The sequence below is a fragment of the Plodia interpunctella genome, chromosome 30 (genome assembly GCF_027563975.2).
Source record: "Plodia interpunctella isolate USDA-ARS_2022_Savannah chromosome 30, ilPloInte3.2, whole genome shotgun sequence".
Taxonomy (NCBI): Eukaryota; Metazoa; Arthropoda; class Insecta; order Lepidoptera; family Pyralidae; genus Plodia; species Plodia interpunctella.
This window is the reverse complement of record NC_071323.1, coordinates 3,035,373-3,052,655: the sequence shown is the minus strand read 5'-3', so window position 1 is coordinate 3,052,655 and position 17,283 is coordinate 3,035,373. Positions and strand designations below refer to the sequence as shown.

At 36.9% G+C, this 17,283-nt stretch overlaps 2 protein-coding genes across 4 annotated transcripts in view; both read left to right on the top strand.

Moving 5' to 3' along the window:
- LOC128682482 (1-phosphatidylinositol 4,5-bisphosphate phosphodiesterase epsilon-1-like) overlaps positions 1-17,283 on the top strand; it is a 157,097-nt gene that overhangs the window by 76,513 nt on the left and 63,301 nt on the right. For all 3 annotated transcript variants that reach the window (XM_053767183.2, XM_053767181.2, XM_053767182.2), the window contains exons 7-8: positions 7,170-7,343; positions 13,133-13,231. In XM_053767183.2, coding sequence (XP_053623158.1) covers positions 7,170-7,343; positions 13,133-13,231 — 273 coding nt within the window. The remainder of the gene's footprint in view (positions 1-7,169; positions 7,344-13,132; positions 13,232-17,283) is intronic.
- On the top strand, positions 1,132-6,642 carry LOC128682485 (uncharacterized protein K02A2.6-like). Its single transcript, XM_053767188.2, has 2 exons — positions 1,132-1,310; positions 2,430-6,642. The coding sequence occupies exon 2, from the start codon at positions 2,441-2,443 to the stop codon at positions 6,353-6,355; it is 3,915 nt and encodes a 1,304-aa protein (XP_053623163.1). The 5' UTR covers positions 1,132-1,310; positions 2,430-2,440; the 3' UTR covers positions 6,356-6,642.

Here is a 17,283-nt window from a genome sequence, read left to right as displayed (position 1 = left end):
CTAAACCGCTGGACCAATTTTGATGCAATTTGATATGCATGTAATTAAATTAAATTCCCCCGTTCAAACAAAGGCTACTTTTTCCCATAAATCAACCCCCAATTCCGATGCACCAAATACGAGCTACAATATTTTTCGTCACCCATCCAATGACCGACCATAGCGAAAGTGACTTAACCGTCACAATCGCAGGCCGAGCGCGCCAACCTCTGCGCCATCGAGCTCCAAAAAATATTAGTTATGTGTTTGTTTTTTAAACGTCAAAATTTCTGTGTGAAAATAATTAGGTAAAGGAAAATTTCCTCATGGCTGAGGGTCGTGGTCATTACGTGTAATAAACACACACATAAAAACTGTCTCGGTATTACTAATGGAGTGGTTTGCCATTGCCTTCTCCATTTCATACACAAGTTGATTATCAAAAAGTGTGCAGGTTTCCACACGATGTTTTCCTTCACCGGAAGCATGTGATCTATGAAAACTACTATACATGAGTCAGATCGCTATACACACTCATGTGGCACGAGTAGGTTTAAACAGTTTCTTACTTTTATATACCTAGGTCGTGTAAAAACAAACCAAGTTGGGCAAGGAGAGCCGGGAATCTCAAGTAATGTTTTTAGTTCAGCTAACTTTCGCCATGCGCCACGTTTCGGCCATTTTTCAGGCAGACTCGTGCACAATTGATATAATTGGTGCTAAAATGAAAAAAAAAACTTAGCGTAAAATGTATATTTATATGTTTGAATTCAGTTCGTGTGTCGGCTCGTGGGGTTCCCTGTATTATGGTTGAGATTCGCGACTATATAGGCACTTAATAAAATAAATATTTATTTTATCTATGTTCGCGACTCGTGGATCAACGCTTGAACGGACGCTGCTCACTCAATTTTCATATATTGTTTGATTAATCGTGTTTTATATTGATCACAATCACAACATATTTTTAACATAAAATATACCCATTTGTTGCTTCGCTAAATACAAATTTAACATTTAATGTTTTATTTAACTACCAACCACTACAGAGTACAATTGAACCATAATGAAATCCTGTATTCGACATCATAAGTATACATAAATATTATTTAGATTATAAAAAAAGACATGAATGACATTTGAAATAAAAAAAATATATTATTTGTAGTGTATACGTATCTATTTGTCTTGTGCGCATACGTCACGTAAAGCGAGCGGCGGGGGGCAGTCGCCGACAAGCCGTCTCAGAGTGTGTACGTGTGGTGGTGCGCTGTCAAGCCAAGTCTTTACTAGCTTATCGAGTGACAGTACAAGTGGCGACGAGGATAAAGGTATGTCTTGATTACATTATACGTGAAAAAAAAAAAAATTAAACGATAGGGGAAGAAACTCAACATTCATCTTGCACGCTAAGTGCCAATTAAAGATGTAGCAGTCTAGTAGTTTATTGCTTTTATATATAACTGTAGTAATGATTGACATGGAAAAGTACCTGTGAAGGTTTATTTTCTCAATATAAACATTATATAGGCGTTTTGTTGTCCAAACAAATAATGGCAATATTTCAATGAAACGAGATAACAAAACAAAACCTATGAATCATAAGTCGGGCGCTTGAACCAGGTGCTCGAGCGAATAACCTTCCACCTACCCTATATTAATAATTATACATAGGTCAATAGTAAAGTAAACAAAGAAGTGGACGGCTACTGTTAGCCGTATTCTATACAATAAATTAATATGAAATGTCGTACAAAATGTACATGTTTAGTTAAATAACGACAATCAATAGAAAAATTTAAGCATGCAAGATGAATAAAATTAAATGATGATGATGATGATAATATTAAATTTACTTATAAACTGCGAAACTGATGTAAGTTTAATCTAGCGGGTAGAATATTTGAAATTTCAATTTGAGAATATGGTGACTATACTATTTAGGTATCTATCTAATCTACAATGTAAGTGTAGTTTTACGTGGTAAAAAAAAAAAAAAAAAAAAAAAAAAAAAAAAAAAAAAAAAAAAAAAAAAAAAAAAAAAAAAAAAAAAAAAAAAAAAAAACGGTGGATACGTGGGTCATTAAATTGACAGTTGCTTTCAGTTAACTCAATTACAAAAAAATGTTAAGCACAATTCATATAGAACTCATTAAATTGAAGTTATGAACTTATGTGCATCGTTAGAGAAATGGTTGCCAAGCAGATAATTCTGTACATTTAATTGGTGAAACAAATTAGGTATAATCATTAAATTGACTGCATATTTGTATTCATGTTAGTATTGTGGTATATGACTTGCGAGTCTGGAACTGGCACCAAGCAGAAAAAGTCTGTATATAAAAGAAAAATACTTAAATGTATATTTGCTCACAAAATGTGAAGTAACGGCAAAAGTCGTTAATAGCAGACTAATAGTCTGATCATTAAATTGATTAACCTTATTTCAGGTTTGCCCAAAATGAGTCACGACGGTATAGCCTTAAATATGAAGATGGAAAACTTCGACTGTGAGGGTGATTCAAGCTCAGTAAGCGTTAGATGGGAACGATGGAAACGAGCTCTCAATATATACTTGCAAGCATCTGGAACCGTCCAGAACGAAAAAAAAAAGGCAGCCTTGCTACATTTTGGTGGGCTCGACCTACAGGAAATATTCTACAACCTCCCGGGGGCTGATGTTGAACCATCGGAGGGTACTGACGTATTCAAAATTGCAATAAGCAAACTAGACGCGTACTTTGCACCGAAGCAGTGTACACTATATGAGCGTCACGTATTCAGACTTATTCAACAGGAGCCCACTGAAAAATTCGAGAAATTCGTACTGCGGCTCAGACAACAAGCTGATAAATGCGAATTTAAAAATAAAGAGGAGCACATTGTGGACCAAGTTATCGAGAAATGCTTCTCGAATGAACTAAGAAGAAAAATTCTTAAAATAGGAGATGAGATGACTTTGGATCGTGCTATAAATGAAGCTAATGCCCTCGAAACTGTAAATAAACAAATGGAAGAATTTGAGAAAGGGAAAACCCCTGAACAGACAATTAATAAAGTAGATACAAAAGAAAAACCTTGGAAAAATTATAGAGGCAGTAGGTGCGGGAGATGTGGAAACTATAGGCACTCTTCAAACTCCGATAAATGTCCTGCAAGGGATAAAGATTGCTTAAAATGTGGACTTCGAGGACATTTTAGACAATGGTGTAAAACTAAAAGCAACCTTAAAAGGAACAATACAGAAAATACTTCCAATAAGCCGAACCCGAAAAAACCTAGACTACAAACAAAATCTAATACTGAAGTTAATCAAATAGAAGATGACAGTAATGATGATCAAAATGGATATAATTATGTTTTTCACATAGACGAAGACCTACAAATTGACTGTGTAATTGGTGGAATCAAAACGAAGATGATCATAGACTCGGGTTGCAAACATAACTTGATAACTGGAGAAACTTGGGAAGTGATGAAGAGACGGAAAGTGGCAGTATCTAATCAGATCGCTAAACCAGGTATTAGATTTGTAGCATACGGAAGTAATAAACCTTTAGAAGTTAAGGGATGTTTCAACGCAACACTACAAGTAGAGGACAAACAAGAAAATGCAACATTCTTTGTTATAGCAAATGGAACGAGAAATCTTTTAGGAAAACAAACAGCAATGTCATTAGGCATATTAAAAATTGGATTAAATTTAGGAGTTAATCAGGTGAATGAAGAGGAAAGAACAACATTCCCAAAATTTAAAGATGTACTGGTTTCAGTACACATAGATGACTCAGTACCAGCTGTTTCACAACCCTACAGGAGGATACCCATACCCTTAGAAGCAAAAGTAGAAACCAAATTGCAGGAACTTATAGACAAGGATATTATAGAGGAAGTACCTGGATCTTCAAAATGGGTCTCACCTATTGTTCCCATTCTCAAAGACAATGGGGACATCCGTCTATGTGTTGACATGCGAAGGGCTAACACTGCTATTCTCAGAGAAAACCACCCATTACCGACCATGGACCAGTTGCTGCCTAAAATGAGGGATGCCAAATATTTTACGAAATTAGACATTAAAGACGCCTTCCATCAAGTTGAATTGCACCCAGATTCTCGACACATAACCACATTCATCACCAGTAAAGGCCTCTTTCGATATAAGCGGTTGATGTTTGGGATCTCATGTGCTCCAGAAATTTTTCAAAAAGTTTTAGAACGAATGCTACTTGGTTGTGATGGAGTATTTAACTTCATTGATGACATTTTAATATTTGGAAGAGATTTGGAGGAACACGATAAACGTTTAAAAAAGGTGATGGAAGTGTTAAAAGAAAATAATGTGGTTTTGAAAAAAGAAAAGTGTTTACACAGAGTAAAGAAGGTGAGTTTTTTAGGACATGAACTTTCAGATGCGGGTGTTCGACCACTGCAAAAATACGTCACCACAGTTCAAGAGTTCAGGCCACCAGTAAATGTAAGTGAACTGCAAAGCTTTCTGGGTTTAATAAACTACGTAGGAAAATGGATACCTAACCTCGCGACAGTTACTGAACCATTTAAAGTACTACTTCGTAATAAAAACGCAAAGACGTCAGATATTCAAAAAGATTGGGGCTCGAAACAAGAGGAAGCATTCGAATATTTGAAATCAACCCTGTCCAATATTCCTAACTTAGGATACTACAACGTAAATGATAAAACAATTGTCATTGCTGATGCCAGCCCAGTCGGCCTCGGAGCAGTATTGATACAGGTAAATGATAGGGGGCCGAGAATTATCGCGTATGGGCACAAGACGTTAACGGACTGTGAACGCAGGTACTGCCAAACCGAGAAGGAAGCGCTTGCCTTGGTTTGGGCAGTGGAACACTTTCATATTTTCTTATATGGTAAGGATTTCGAACTGATAACAGACCATAAACCTCTAGAAGTAATTTTTGGCCCAAAGTCCAAGCCGTGCGCGAGAATTGAAAGATGGATTCTTCGGCTCCAGTCATATAGATACAAAGTAGTATATAAACCCGGAAAGACAAACATCGCGGACCCATTATCTAGGCTTCTTAAATTACCCACAATTTTACCGACAACAAAAGAAGATCACATTCACCAAATTGTTGAATACACTCGACCCGTTGCGGTATCAATGAGGGAACTTTTACATTATTCTAGAGAGGATAATGAGATAAAGAGTGTAAAAGAAGCTATTTACAATAACAAGTGGGGCGATGAAGCAAAATCGTTTAAAGTATTCCAAAGTGAACTCTGTTTTTATGAAGGACTTCTACTGAGAGGCACGAGGATCGTTATTCCCAAAGAATTGCGTGAAAGGGTATTGAACGCTGCACACGAAGGCCATCCTGGCATAGTGGCAATGAAAGCCCGAATGAGAACCAAAGTATGGTGGCCAGCGTGCGACAAGGATGCCGAAAATTTCGTTAAAGCTTGTCGAGGGTGTACTTTAGTTTCCGCTCCAAACCCACCAAACCCTATGAAGAGAAGAGAGATACCGGAGGATGCATGGATGGATGTTGCTATTGACCTAATGGGACCTCTCCCAAGCGGCGATTATTTGCTAGTTGTAGTGGATTATTTCAGTAGGTACAAAGAAATAAAAATATGTCGGAAAATCACTAGTACTGAAATAATCGGAATACTCAAAGAAATATTCAGCCGATTAGGAAATCCTCTCACTATAACTGCTGATAACGGTAGGCAATTTTGTAGTGAGGAATTCAAATCATTCTGTAAGGAACAGAACATTACCCTCTTCAATACTATTCCCTACTGGCCACAACAGAATGGCGAGGTAGAACGCCAGAACCGCGATATTCTTAAGCGACTAAAAATAAGTCAAGCCGAAAAAACGAACTGGAGGGAGAGCTTATACGATTACTTAGTGATGTACAACAGTACACCACACTCGGTTACGGGAAAGACGCCCTCGGAGTTATTTTTTAAGCGGAAATTCAGAGATAAGATTCCAATGGCAGGTGATATGGGGTTAGAACCTTATGAAACAGAAAGCGAAATGAAAGACAGAGATAAAATAATGAAGGAAAAAGGAAAGGAATATGGAGACAGAAAGAGAAAGGCAACAGAATGTGATTTGGAACCTGGTGATAAAGTTTATATAAAAAACATGATCAAAGATAACAAGCTTAGCCTTAACTTCGACACAACTAGCCATACAGTAGAAAAAGCAGTTGGGGGCGATATTCAAGTTCGAAATGACAAAACAGGGCAAAGTTACAGAAGGAATGTGGTACATTTAAAAAAGATCCAAGGACAGTGGAAAGTGATAGACAGTGACAAAGGTGAAGACAATAGTCGGGACTCTGGAGAAGGAAACGATTCGATTGATGCTACCGAGTAGTAAACAAGAGGTGTTATTATTTATCATAGATGTTGTTGATTATTTACCTGAATTTTGATTGGTGAAATGTAGAATCGTCTCATCGATAACTGTAGTTTTATTTAAACTAAAATATATTTTAGTTAAGGAGGGGATGTAGTGTATACGTATCTATTTGTCTTGTGCGCATACGTCACGTAAAGCGAGCGGCGGGGGGCAGTCGCCGACAAGCCGTCTCAGAGTGTGTACGTGTGGTGGTGCGCTGTCAAGCCAAGTCTTTACTAGCTTATCGAGTGACAGTACATTATTAATAATGCAATCAAAGCATCAGGGATGTTCCTGCTTCTACGCAACAATGCCTCACTGTCCCTGGTGCGCAGGGTTAGGAGGGGAAACAGCATCCTGAAATATGATCGGTGGCAGACTGGACTGCCTTTACATCAACCATTCTTGTGCCATCTCGGGGGGAGTGGTGCAGGAATGGCCCCTTTAGATTTATTTTCAGTTATTACTACCATAGTTTTTATTAATTTATTCGTATACTAACAAAATTAGTCTTTGTTACTTTGAAAATAAATAAATTCATTCATTCATTCAATCATACATTCATAAATTATAAATTCATTAATTCATTCGTTCGTTCGTTCATTCATTCATTCATTCATAATTTTTACAGTCCATTACCGATATTTCCTTTATAGCACAGCTTTAGGGATTCCTCTGTATCTGCAGTATACCTGTCGCAACAATGCATATTATTCAATTAAAAACGAAACTAGTTTTCAGTCTTTGTACATATGCTTAATGGTGCTATCATTCGAAATTTCTGTTCCAGGTCGAACAAGCTCAAAGCGTTTTGGTTCAGCATATCGGACGAACCCATCCCAGTGCTGGACTTCCTGTCGGCTGCTTTACTTTCAGCAGAGTACGAGAGGGCATTGGGACGAGCGCTGGCCATGCCTGAATGTCGATTGATACCTTTTTTTGGCGCGTTTTTGAGGGAGCTCAGGTAAGACGTCTTTAAATAAATAAAATAAATAAATATATCAGGACAAATTACACAGATTGAGTTAGCCCCAAAGTAAGTTCGAGACTTGTGTTATGGGATACTAACTCAACGATAATATATTCTATGACATATAACAATAAAGATAAACATCTTGGATGTTTATCTTTATATGTATATGTCATGACCCGGGCCAATCAGAAAAAGATCATTTTCCATCATGACCCGACCGGGGATCGAGCCCGGGACCTCTCGGATCAGAGGCAAGCACTTCATCACTGCGCCACCGAGGTCGTCAATAATATTTATTTCGTTACAACTTTTGAACTGGTGAACCTTTTTTAATCAAACATATCTAAGAAACACCGCACAAAAATTAGCTAACAAATAAAAAAAAACTCATCTAAATCGGTTCACCCGTTGATGAGCTACGGTGCCACGTACACAGACAGACAGACACACATAGCGGTCAAACTTATAACACCCCTCTTTTTTCGACGGGGCTTAAACATAAAACTTTGTGACTGTGGTTGTTTTGTGTGTATGGTTGTTTGACTTGTCTGCCTATGATGAAGAGTGTCCGGGTTCGTATCCTACGAAAAAAACCCCCATCAAAATCCGTTGCGCAGTTTTAAAGATCTAAGCATATACTTAAGGTGAGACACCGTGAAGCGAGTTTGTTTTATACTATGTAGTGATATTTCTAAAGCGACTTTAACAGTAATGGGTCGAACTAAACTAACCTAAAGTTTGTGAAAATGTAGGTACATTAAACAGCTGAAGCACCTATGTAAATATCAAAACGTAACAAATAGCTTGAACATTTCATAGTGCGCCGTAACCAGCTCGGAATAAACTCCACACATGTTTTGGATTACAGATCTTTTCGGATTGATATAGAGATGATAGTCACTTCAAAGTCATATTTCCTCATGGCTGAGGGTCGTGCTCATTAGAATGAATGAAACACACATAAAAACTTTCTTGGCACTATTAATGGATCGGTTTGCCATTGCCTTCTCCATTTCATACACAAATTAATAATCAACCAGTGTGCAGGTTTCCTCGCGATGTTCTCCTTCACAGGAAGCAAGTGGTGGTCGATGAAAACTAGTATACATGAGTCAGATTGGTGTACAAACTCGTGTGGCACGAGTAGGATTCGAACCTTTCGATCCACAGGCGGGCGTCGTAATTATTACACCATCACCGGTTCCGCACCGTAGTGATGATAGTACCGCTACGCATATCCGTTTACGCCTAAGATACGGCCCAGAATGATGTTCTCAGGTTGGCCACGTCACGATATCTTAGCGTATTATCTTAGCGAAAAAAGCTATGTTTGTTCGGTAGCTACTTTAATTATTGCATTTGTGGTGATGATTTCTTAATAAAATTTGTTCCAAAATGGTAGCTTACGATGGTCGAGTTGATTTTTATAATTTCAATATATTTTAAAATGAACTTTCCAACCAATTTTAATTCTTCGTATAATGATAGAGCCACATTCTTACAGTCTATGAATTATCACTATGATCTTAAATATATCCATTATAATATTATACAAACCATAACAACAGGCCCGACATCACCCTTGTAGTTAAACACAAACACGTATAAATAAATAAATAAATAAATATATTAGGATAAATCACACAGATTGAGCTAGCCCCAAAGTAAGTTCGAGACTTGTGTTATGGGATACTAATTCAACGATACTATATTTTATAACAAATACATATATAGATAAACATCCAAGACCCGGGTCAATCAGAAAAAGATCATTTTCCATCATGACCCGACCGGGGATCGAACCCGGGACCTCTCGGTTCAGAGGCAAGTACTTTACCACTGCGCCACCAAGGTCGTCATATATTACAGACATCGTGTTCCCAACACTCATAATATACAATCAACTATAGAAGAAAAGATCAGAAAATATACAGAGTTGCAGGAAGAAGTTAAGAGAATGTGGAAGATGAAACTAGTATCAATAGTTCCCATTATTGTCTCCACTACAGGCGTTATACCTTCAGATATTTTCAATAGATTAAATCATTTAGACCTACCTAAATTTACCTAAATAACTTTACAGAAAGCTGCAATATTGAATACTTGTCGAATAGTGAGAAAATTCGTACAGTTAGATTCAGAAAATTCATTGATCTCCTCATCGTCCACATCGTAAACCATAACGTGTGTTTGCACTTGGTAAAATGCCCGTGCTTTTCACCAAATATACCAGGCTCGACCTGAGAATTCCTTTCGGAAAAACAACAATGTAGACACAGTAAAAACCGTTCCCATCATATTCTCATCCACCGGAGTCATACCTAAAACACTACATACCAGTCTGAAAATTCTAGAAATACATCCACTTACCTTCACACTCATGCAAAAAGCTGTAATATTAAACACTTGACGTATTGTTCGTAAATTTCTCTCCTCTGAATCATAACTCTTCTTCTTCACTTCCTTTTTACGTTTGGCCACAAGCCCGCGTAAACGGTAAAATTCCCCAAGATCGTGCTTGGGAGACTTAGAAACAAGATAAATATATAATTATAATTATAATAATAATAATAAGCCCGCAGGGCAGCTTGTGGCGAGCTGTTGGGGAGTAGCGTCACCACCTGTCACTGAATAGTCAGTTATCATGATTATAACAGGTGGCCGAACTCTTTGCAATAGCCCATTCTCAGTCCATCCAAATTTCATTATATAGACCAGTATTTCTATCCATTATTCTGCAAAAGTTCACACTCCCGCCGAGACCTACTCATGGGCATATCATTTCATTGGTATATCCGGGAGCGGGTCTTGGCGGGAGACCTACACAACATCAAAACTCTCCAAAGGGCCTCTACGTGTTGGATCCATATCCCCACGCAAGCCTCTCAAAGGACCGGACTTAGTGCCGTGAATCCCAAAAGGAGATACAGATAATAATAAAAAACGTTTATTTCAGACCATAGATCCATATGTGTTAGTAACAAATATGTTCTTGTAAATATATGTTTAGAGCATACATAATAAATAAATATATAAGGACAAATCACACAGATTGAGCTAGCCCCAAAGTAAGTTCGACACTTGTGTTATGGGATACTAACACTCAACGATACTATATTTTATAACAAATAAATATATGGATAAACATCCAAGACCCGGGCCAATCAGAAAAAGATCATTTCCCAACATGACCCGGCCGGGGATCGAACCCGGGACCTCTCGGTTCAGTGGCAAGAACCTTGCCACTGCGCCACCGAGGTCGTCATACATATTTTTTACAATTTTCTGTCGTCTATTAATAAATGAAAATCGTTTATTTAGTGTAGTATAAATTGATAGTACCACTTAAATTTTCGCTAATGCATAAAGGAAATTGATAAATTAATACAGGTGGCGCTAGTGTGCGTGTTGATCCAGTTTTAACATCTCTAAATAGATACCAATCGTAATACTAGTTGAGAGTTATTTTTTAATTACCGCATGTTAATATGGTTCGAGTATACTATGTATATTCCCATGTTAACATGAAGCATGTATGAACCCAAGCGTGGTGCAGTATCCTCATAACATATGTAATTGATTTATGACATTATTACGTACGTTTTGTACATTTAGCTTTTTATTTATGTATTTTTTTTTCGTGTGACAATTTTAAATAATTTTATTGGAAATACAACATTTATTTTATTTATTCATTCAAATTTTGACATTTTTAATAATTATGTAAATTCGTCCTCCTAATTTTTAATATATGTATAAGACCTATATTTGTTAATTGACGTCCTTGGGGAAAAGGCTGCGGTGAAGTTTTTTGCGCCGCTTCTTCTTCGCCTGCGCTTTGGAAGCCGGCAGTAGACTTAGTTTAAATAATGTTTTTGTCGTCAAGAAGTGATGTATATCATCCTAAATTAAATTAAAGTATTTTGAATTTGAATTTGAACAAGTCCTACCTTTATCTGTTGGTGGTCCTGAGCATGGAATTAGTAAGTACTCCGTAAGAAGTACTAATTAAATTCATGGTTCTCAGATAGTGTTTAGACGGCATGACAAAATATATGGACACAATATTACAAGAAAGGTACACACCAAGACACAGTGAGTCTCTTTCAAGAATTTTTCGTCTCCTGTCTATGGTTATTCTAAAATAGTCTTTAGTACCTTTCAATTTGAGTTTATTATTGTTTATCAGGTATTTCGTAGTAATCTATCCAGTTGAACGAAGTACCTAAATACTAAATCCATGTATGGACGGCTGCAATCGCGCTGTCATTATATTTGTTTAAATTTTGACAAAGACAAGAACCGGTTTTACTATGACGCCCTGGGTGGCGCAGTGGTAAAGTTCTTGCCACTGAACGGGTTCGACCCCCGGGCGGGTCATGATGGAAAATTATCTTTTTCTGATTGGCCCGGATCTTGGACGTTTATCTATATATGTATATGTTATAAAATATAGTATCGTTGAGTCAGTATTCCATAACACAAGTCTCGAACTTACTTTGGGGCCAGCTCAGCAGCTGTGTGATTTGTCCTAATATATTTATATCTGACTTTAAAATAATTAATCTGTACTATGGTAATGTCAATTTTATGAATGATTTTTGGAAATGATTCCTTCCTCAAGAAAAAAAAATTGACGGATCGTAATGGCCGCAGCGATCGAAACGCAAATTCAAATTCAAATTCAAATCATTTATTTAGAAATTAGACCTTCTCAGGCATTTTTTCTCGTCAATGTTTATATTTATAGTTATTTCTCACAAGCTACAAACTGCTGGCATTTCGGAACGACCGCTGTTGAGAAGAAATGCCGAAAGAAACTCATTTGAACACTGTTGGTCCCTATCATGCCAGATCGGCTTACCATTATTGTTTCTTATAATGTTTTTTTCTAATAATATATAAAAGTACATAATGTATACAGTCAAAAGGTACGCTCTGAGAACCACCTATTAACTGCAGTTATATAACCAACAACAGAACAAAAACAATTAATATACAGTCTTATCTTTATATGTATTAATAAGTCTCATCCAATAAATCCCGACTTTTATCTGAGCGTATTCCAGTATATCCCTGGTATAGTCAACTGCACATCAAGTTATCCTGTATGACTCGGTAATAGCGACGAGTTTGCAATGAATTTGGGTAGGTTATTGTGCTGTTGACTGTACTTCCTCAGCCATAGAGCGATGACGCACAGGGGGCTTACCATCATCTCTTAACGCGATCCACTTTACGACCTAAACTGAACTGCATCGCAAATTCGTACCATCGACTTAATTTGTAGTATGAATGCGATTCATTTTAGGTGTCTAAATTGAACTGAGTTGCTTAGGAATCGTTCTGTAAAAGTTGACGGAAGGCCGGCTGGTTTCGTTTTCGTGGCCTGCTGTCGACAAGGATCGTGACTATCAGGAAGATACGGGAATACACTCAGATGAGAGAAACAGCATACAGGACCATGGCTTCATGTTGTTAAAACATGCCATTAATTACGTAATACTAGCTATTACATAATTAATCACATAACGCGTGAATTACTCAGCGGAATAGACGATTATTTTCATACAAACTTTCACCCACCATTAAAGTCATTTGGGGGTTGAGTTTTGAGAAAAAAGTAGTCTATGTTTGAACTGCTGTCTTTAACTACTTGCATACCAAATTTCATAAAAATCAGTCCAGTGGTTTAGACATGACAGCGGTAAAAACAGACTAACGCATTTATAATATTAATATGGATGAATTGAAATGTTCTGGTTGTCTTTTTATTTCAGGGAAATACTGGCAGCTACGCCTGCACTCACGAGCCACCCCGTCGCCGCCACCCCCCCACACAGGAGGGATTTCAAGAGAGAATCTACGAAAGAAGACAGGTCGGTAAAATAGAGATATATCATCATCAACAAAGATTTAAACGTCTCCAATGAGTTCAAGTAATTCAATATTTGAAACACTTTGTACAGATTCCTCAATAATACATGTAAATATCGAAATTATCCCATAGTTCGTGAACTGCGTGATCGATTTTGTTCAAACTAATTTTCGTTTGAACACACTTTTTACTAATTCAGATTGCTGGCAGCACTAGCAGTGGGAAAAGTGGGCTTAGCATTTCACTTCACACCATCGAATCGATTGGAAGTGAGACACAGCGATCCAATCACATTGCGCCATTGTGACGCGACGACAACCACACTGCAATGTGATTGGTTCGCCGCGTCTCACTTCCAATCGATTCAATGGTGAGAAGTGAAAATTCACACTCCCGCACTTCGCCGTCTGACATTTCCCGAAGTATTGTAATAATCGAAAAACTGTTAGGAATGATGATGGAAAATGATCTTTTTCTGATTGGCCCGGGTCTTGGATGTTTATCTATATATGTATTTGTTATAAAATATAGTATCGTTGAGTTAGTATCCCATAACACAAGTCTCGAACTTACTTTGGGGCCAGCTCAATATGTGTCCTCATTTATTTATTTATTTATAACTTTTGAACGGCTGAACAGATTTTCATCAGACATATTGTAATAATCGAAAAAACTGTTAGGAATCTCGACATCATATTAAAGACCTATCCAATGATGCCTCACAATGTTAATTTTATTTATAAAACTTTATTGTTCCAAGTAAAAATATACTTATAAACAAATGGCGCTCCCAGCTAACCATTAGGAGAAACAGAGAAAAGTTGTGCCGCGCAAAAAATAACTTTTTAAACACAAATAAGCACTACCACATACTTAGATACATATATAAAATATTAATATAAATAGCAAAGCATATATACATAAGACTACATATATATAAATATATAAATACATACAAGCCAAAATAATAAAAATTATATCCAAGAAATACAGATAAAAGCTAAACAGAAAAGAGAAAATCAGGAGGAAAAGGAGTCCAAAAGATGAGAATGAACTCTTTTCTCGAAAGAAAATCCGCTGTTTAAGACGGTAATGTCAGCGGGCAAAGCATTCCAGTGTCGTGAAGATTTCGTGGAGGGCGAAGGAATTGGCCATGAAACAGTTAAACCAATGTTATGTTGTCCAAAAAATTTTTTTTCTCATAGAATAGAACAGAATAGAATCTCATTTATTTGCAAGATTTACATAGATCTGAAGTCAACTGTAACAAGCCTGCACGCAGCCGCGCAAATATTGATAATAAATAACACATTAATTTAAAACAATACTATAGCAATAAAATATTTATATATGTTCAATGTTAATCGTTCATATACTCTTTAATACTACAAAATCTTTTTCCATTCAACCATTCCGTCAATGTTTTTATTGAAATTCTTTCTATCAGTCAATTTAATACTATTTGGTAGCCGATTAAATGTTTGTATGCACATGTGGTATGCATTTTTCATGCTCTTATATGTTGCAGTTACATGCTCAGTTACATGCTGGAGTGCTGTCTTACCTAATAACTTCATTTTTCAAAATCATACTACACAATTTTGTAACGGTTCAATTAATACACGTACCTACCAGATATAACCAATGCATAGTCTCCGAATAAAATGACTGTGACGTACGGACAGACGGACATGACGAAACTATAAGCGTTCCCTTTTCGCCATTTGACTACGGAACCCTGAAAATCCGTCTATAGGCCCTTCCAGCCCTTTCCGTTAAACAAATATTGCGCGATACCTTTAAAATCGTAAATAATTTCCCTAAGGGCTTGTTATTAATTATTGCTTCCCTTTTAAGAGACGCTTCGTTGACCCTAATATTCGAAGGCTTTTGAAATAGCTAATAAACTCTGAATAACCAATTATAATGAGTTTATTTTTTAGACAAATTGAAAAACCCCCCGACTTTCAATATTCGTTTCGCCATTTCACGACGACCTCGGTGGCGCAGTGGTAAAGTTCTTGCCACTGAACCGAGAGGTCCCGGGTTCGATCCCCGGTCGGGTCATGATGGAAAACGATCTTTTTCTGATTGGCCCGGGTCTTGGATGTTTATCTATATATGTATTTGTTATAAAATATAGTATCGTTGAGTTAGTATCCCATAACACAATTCTCGAACTTACTTTGGGGCTAGCTCAGCAGCTGTGTGATTTGTCCTAATATATTTATATCTGACTTTAAAATAATTAATCTGTACTCTGGTAATGTCAATGCGTCCTCATTTATTTATTTATTTATTTATAACTCTTGAACGGCTGAACAGATTTTCATCAGACATATCTAAGAACCACCGCATAAAAATTAGCTATCAAATAAACAAAACCGCAGCCAAATCGGTTCACCCGTTGATGAGCTACGGTGCCACGTACACAGACTTTTGACAGAAATTTGTACGGAAACACAGTGAATTATATACTAATAGGGATAATTACAACAGAAGAAACAATCGGTATTTAAATAAATTATTAATTCCACTTACTAATATGGCATTAATTGGATCTAGTCCTCATCATATGGCAATAAAAATATTTAACCACATTCCAAATGAAATAAAAAATATTAAAAAACCACACATATTTACTAACCATCTCAAGGTTTTTCTTTTGGATAAATGCTATTACAGTATCGCAGAGTTCTTTGAAGATCAAATCGATCAGTGATACCTTCGACTCCTCTTCATTTTATTAATTTTAATCATTTTATTAATTTTAATCATTTTTAATAATTTAATAATTTTAATCATTTAATGCATGACAATTAACAATGTTAAATATTTAAGTAAATGGCATCTAGCTGCCCCAATGTTTGCTGTGCCCTTGCAGGGCGTCACCTGTACTTACTTATTATCTATGTAACACCTAACATTTCCACTTGTGACATTGCAATAAATGAATCTGAATCTGAATCTGAATCTGACAGACATACACACTTAGCGGTGAAACTTATAACACCCCTCTTTTTGCGTCGGGGGTTAAAACAACATTACAAAATACTGCGCTTTTAGAGCCCCGTCCTTGTGATTAGCTTCTATCGCTCCCATAAAGATCAAAATAATTCTATTTCTTTAATGTCTTCTATATACGTCCATACATAGAGCCCACTTACAGTTTTATTATATACTAGACATTGCCCGGTGCTTCGCTCCCCTGGGAATTTTGTGATAAAATATAGCCTATAGCAATCTTAAATAATGTACCTTTCTAATGGTGAAAGAATTTTTGAAATCGGTTCAGTAGTTTCGGAGATTACCCGCCTCAAACATACAAAGTCACAAACGCTTACCTCTTTATAATAATAGTATATATAGATATGGCTTTCAAAGTGTTGAAAAATACTTCATCTTCCAGGCGAGGAACAGGTGCGCGTCAGTTCTAGTAACGAGTATATCATTTGTGATATTTTTCATGGAACAGGTTTCTTGGAATCGTTGACTTCGTTTTGAATGATCTTTTATACAGAATGTTTGGGTGGTTTGCCATTGCCTTCTCCATTTCACAAACAAGTTAATAATAAACAACCAGAGTTCAGGTTTCCTCACGATGTTCTCCTTCACCGGAAGCAAGTGGTGGTCTATGAAAACTACTATATATGAGTCAGATTGGTATGCAAACTCATGTGGCACGAGTAGGATTCGAACCTGGGACCTTTCGATCCACAGGCGGGCGTCTTAACCATTACACCACCACCGCTTCAATGAAATTTGATACATGGGTAGAATATAATCTGGAATAACACATGGTAATTTTTACCTCGAAATCGCCACGGTAGCGAAGCCTCGGGGCGCAGCTAGTTGAACACATTTTAGATTTAATGAATCTGTCATCTTCAAGTTGACAAGAGACCCAAGAATATTGGTTACGTCTCGTCTCGTACGTTAACCACGGGGGGTTACGGTGAGCGGGCACCACTGCCGTGTCAGGCGTAGGTCAGTTAACTTGAGTTACATGAGTTATGTGTTATATACTCTGAATCGTAATTAAATGACCTCGTA